The sequence below is a fragment of the Morone saxatilis genome, unplaced genomic scaffold (genome assembly GCF_004916995.1).
Source record: "Morone saxatilis isolate NCDOM2014 unplaced genomic scaffold, NCSU_SB_2.0 Contig22, whole genome shotgun sequence".
Taxonomy (NCBI): Eukaryota; Metazoa; Chordata; class Actinopteri; family Moronidae; genus Morone; species Morone saxatilis.
In genome coordinates, this window is record NW_023339785.1 from 12,643,124 (window position 1) to 12,647,742 (window position 4,619).

The following is a 4,619-nucleotide window of genomic DNA, read 5'->3' on the forward strand; positions in this document are numbered from 1 at the left end:
TGTCCCAAAGACAAGATGCGTGTTTCTTACCTGTAAATTACAAGCAAATCAAAGGCAGGTTTCATTACAATACTAAACAATGGCAGGAAGTACAAATTACTGTATATTATTGGAAAATGTGACATCACTGTCATTTACCTAAACCAATTAGAGTTCCTGTTACCCAGATTATGTCAGATATCAGCAGTGCCACAGACAGAACTCCACTTATTACATTTCCATACTTGATCTGGAACGGGTCCATCATTGTCACATATTTTTGGTCTCTCATTGTCTTGGCAAAGAAGAGTCCACCTTAATCACACAGAGGGAGACAGATTTGTGTCACTGCATGTATCCCTGCATTTTGTCCATTTTGTCCAAGAGCTGTAAACAGACGTTGATGTGTAAAATGGTGGAGTTCCCCTTTAATGTACATTTGAAAAACGCAAATGTAAGTATTCACTATTTTGTGCTGACAGCCTCAGGTCTTTCAAGACATGTCCACAAACAACTAATACACGCATATATATACAAAATCAGTATTTCAGCTGAGATGGTCGCAGTATGCGATGTCACAGCTACCTGTGATGTTACTAATGGAAATATAATATTCAATATCATAGTGAGGGAAAACCTGAAAACCTGTCTTACCAATAATGAAAGACAGGGCTGCTGTTACTGGCATGACAGCCCAGGTGAGTCCCATGGTTGGAGTGTACACTGCCTCTGTCAGACCAACAATGAAGCCACCTCCAACGAATGTAGCTTTAGGAAACATGCATATGCACACACAAACACACATAAATATTCCCTATATTTGTGAGACAGATTTGCAGCAGCATACCGACCATCGTTGATCACATTGTAACCTTCTGTTGAGGCTAAACTGACCTGTGAGAAATACAAAATTTTCCCAAATTTTACACATTTTTAATCTTTTCATCTTTCATAAATTAGCTTTATTTGACTTTTTTTTTGTCCCATTCTTTACCACTTTTCCAACTACTAATATTCCTTCAGCTACCTCCTCATACAAATTAAAGCTAGAAATTCAGTTTAGGGTCAGCTTTTCAACCAACATTAAAAATTCCACATCTTTATTGCTATTATTAAACTTTTAAAGCCCGCAATGCAGTTTAGGTCCCAGTTTACACTATATTTTCCACCATGCAGAACTTTTGTCACACACAATCTTGTATTATTTCTGAACAATTTTTAAATAGTAACTTGTCTCTAGCTGCTTTTTTTCTAAACTGGACCATAATTTACTAAATTAACATCATGCTGGATGGAAGAAGACCTGTAACTAACAACTGAGGCGATAAAGTCATTAGGAAACTGTTTCTTGAGTTAATAAATCAAGTGAGAAGTCGGGTCATTTCTCTGTAAGACTACATGCTATAGGTGGGTTATAGCAGCCAATGGAGCTGCCCCCTGTCGTCCATTACATAGAATACAAGTATAGGACATTATGTTGGCTTCACTTCACAGACCCAGAATCTCTGTCCATTATATATACTCAATGTTCTTGATGTTCTTACAAACTAATCAATAGAGAAATGGTAAAGTCCCTAAAATAAGGAAGGCTTTAATTTCCTCTACCAATTAAAAACTGTATGAGACATCACAGAGTGTATAATGTACATTGTAATAAATTATATATGTAAATATTCAACTTACATCACAGTGGAATTCAAATGTACTGAAATATGGCTAATTATGACGATTGTTTTAATTTCGAAATCTAGTCAATCGAGATGTTACCCAAAACAATTTGTTCTACTTACTTACTGCCCCTATCACACTCACCTGTCATGGTGAAGACTCCTACCACCAGGCTGATGCCTCTGTTGCCCAGCAGAGTGACCTCTGTCCGGTCTGCCTGGCTGTTTTTGTGCACCTGCTTGGACTTCATGGAGGCCCAGATGCCGGTGCCCAGCACCAGCAGGTAGAAGAACACCATCACCACCAGTCCTGGGACGTTCAGGCTCATCGTGGACTAACTTAACAGACTGATGGACTGACTGTTGCTCCCTCAATTGTATTTATGTGTTTAAAAAAAAAAACAGGACTGTTATACTGTTTTTATTCTGGGGAAAAAAAAACCTTGTTTGTACTTTTTTTCACACTGAAAGAGTGTTTTTGTTTTTCTGCACCTCCCTGGCCTCAGTTTTCAGCTTTAAAACTCTAAGCCAATTATGTATATTTTATCCAATCACGGATCATTTCAAGACATAGGGTGCAAGGGTGTGTGTGTGGTATTTGTGTTCAACCTGAGATAAAAAGACATAAAACCAGATATTCAGAGGATGTAGTCAAGAGGTTAAGTTCGGAATGCAGATGGGTGAGCTTGTGCATAACGATTCCAGATCAGTTTAGCAAGGATGTCAGTGCAATGAGTGTAATGTCACCAAGGTGTTCAAGAGACTATTGATATGCATACCCTTTAACGCTCTTCTCATATCTTACATCCATTCCAAGCAAGCAGTGGGATGTGAGACTTCACTGAAAATCCAAAAAAAAAAAAAAAAAAAAAAATGGACATGATTTTAAAAGGACCCATCGTTGCCACCACACTATCAATTTGTCTTACGCCCAGAACCCAGAAATGTGGAACTGTGTCAAGTGACAAAGGGATACTGCCTCCTTTAGATTGTCACTCTTGTCACATATGGAGGTGTGGAGGGAGTCGCATTCAATGGATGATTTTGAATACAACTTTACCATAAAGACAAGATCGATACTTTGTATGTTTATTTAAAAAATATGGTTCCCTTTTTGACGCATCCTTTTTCAAGATTTCCAGGAAAACGTGGTAATCAAAAAGCATAATTTCTGATTTTAACTTTACGTTACCACCACTATCTTTGTCTTAACAACAATTATGGTCTTACTCGTATTCATGTGCATCATACACTGCATGTAAAGTCACTAATGATGGGTGATTTATCATATTGCATTTAGAAAAGAAAGTAAAAGGCTTCCTTTTGAACTTGGTACAAATGCTTACTATCAAAATATTTTTTTTTTTTTGTAAAAACATTTTTTTTAAATAATTAAACATTTAATTTTGTATTTAGGACCTGCAGGACATCCTGCCATTGTATTAATTACTGCACAGATTGAAGCTGATGGTCTCTCTCACTCACTTTCAGAATCACTGCTTTACTTAAGTATAATGTAGCAATACCACAATATAAAAACTTCAGTTAGCAAAGTAAAGTCTTGCATTTACCAAAGTAATAAATTAATGGCGATCTGCGGTTAACTCATGATAAAACTCAGTTATTTATTATCAGCACCAGCAGAGAATAACTTCATACTAAAACGCCAGCTCATCATCAGTGATAGTGACCTAACCACACTTATGAGTCAACACCTCTGCTAATAATTAACGAGTTCTAACAAGAATGTGAAAGACACCCACTTAACTCAAATTATAACTCCATTTAAACACTGCAGAAACATGCAGCAACATAGACTTTAAATTCAGGATCCCGCCCTTCGATGCCCATCCCAGGAGCTACAATATTTATACTAAACAATGATATAAGTTGTATAGTGCCCAGTACCTAAAGTAGCAAAAGTAAAAGTACTGGGAACATTTAAGGGTACAAATTATATTAAGTAATTTAGGCGTGGTGTCAGTGATGATTAACGAATGTGATGGTATCATGAATACTATGGACTTTTTGTGGTTACTCACACATGAATTAGTGAAGCATGTACTTATTTGATTGTATCCTTATTAATAAAGTGTATTTTGCATATATTAATTACTGATGCATGGTATATGTACAACCAGCTTTGAAAGTGGCGGCTGGTTGGATGGGTTGTTATCTACACAATATAATGTGGTAATTTAATGTAGTTGCCAACCTGTTGATAAACCAGAATCCCCTGTTATATTCCGTCATATAGATTCCTTATAATCATTACTCTAAAAAATCAACATTAACTACAGAAACACTATAGCTTACAAATAAAGTAAGAGTAAAAGTCAATATTTGCCTCTTGAATGTTTAGTGGAGTTAAATTCATACATAAATGTAAATAGTCAGATAAATTAATAAACTCACAACTATACATTAATTTACGTTAAATACTAGTAAGTAAAAGCACTTGCTTAGTGTTACTCCACCTCTGCTCACTCAGTTTTATCTACTAGTACCAGCTCCCTCAAGTAGATGTTTATTACAGCCAGATTAATGTCACAAACGTAGCTGGCTATTACGACTAACTGTGTAAATATGTTACAGGAGCCATTAGCTGGCAGTTAGTTAAACTGTTTAACCGGTTTAAACAAACGATGCGTGAAATGAATGAATATTCCACTCTCTGGTTTCACTTACCAATCTGCTGTTTGTGCTGCTCGCTGTCTAGGAATAATGGACCTCAAGCAGGCTGTCTCCCTCCCCTCTGCCTGTCTCCTCCCCTCTGCTTCTCCTCCCCTTCTGCCTGTCTCATGGCTTGATAAGATTAACTGAGGTTGAAATATCATTTATATCTTCGCTGCTGCCCATAAAATCATACTAATGTTATTCTGAAGAATAAAAATGATGGTATTCGGCATTTAAGTGTAATTTTTCCTTAGCTGGTAACCAATCTGGTTGTTTCCAGACAGAAAACAAGCAGCA

General features: G+C 36.7%; 1 protein-coding gene across 3 annotated transcripts in view; it reads right to left on the reverse strand.

The window, feature by feature from the left end:
- LOC118334013 (high-affinity choline transporter 1-like) overlaps positions 1–4,371 on the reverse strand; it is a 7,329-nt gene extending 2,958 nt beyond the window's left edge. Inside the window, exons 1-4 of one of the 3 annotated variants that reach the window (XM_035669826.1) lie at positions 4,335–4,371; positions 1,792–2,016; positions 634–747; positions 139–294 (exon numbers count right to left, since the gene is read on the reverse strand). In XM_035669826.1, coding sequence (XP_035525719.1) covers positions 139–294; positions 634–747; positions 1,792–1,975 — 454 coding nt within the window. In that variant the 5' untranslated portion in view covers positions 1,976–2,016; positions 4,335–4,371. The remainder of the gene's footprint in view (positions 1–138; positions 295–633; positions 748–1,791; positions 2,017–4,334) is intronic. The other 2 variants (XM_035669827.1, XM_035669828.1) reach the window with 2 other exon arrangements.
- Positions 4,372–4,619: the final 248 nt, after the last annotated feature.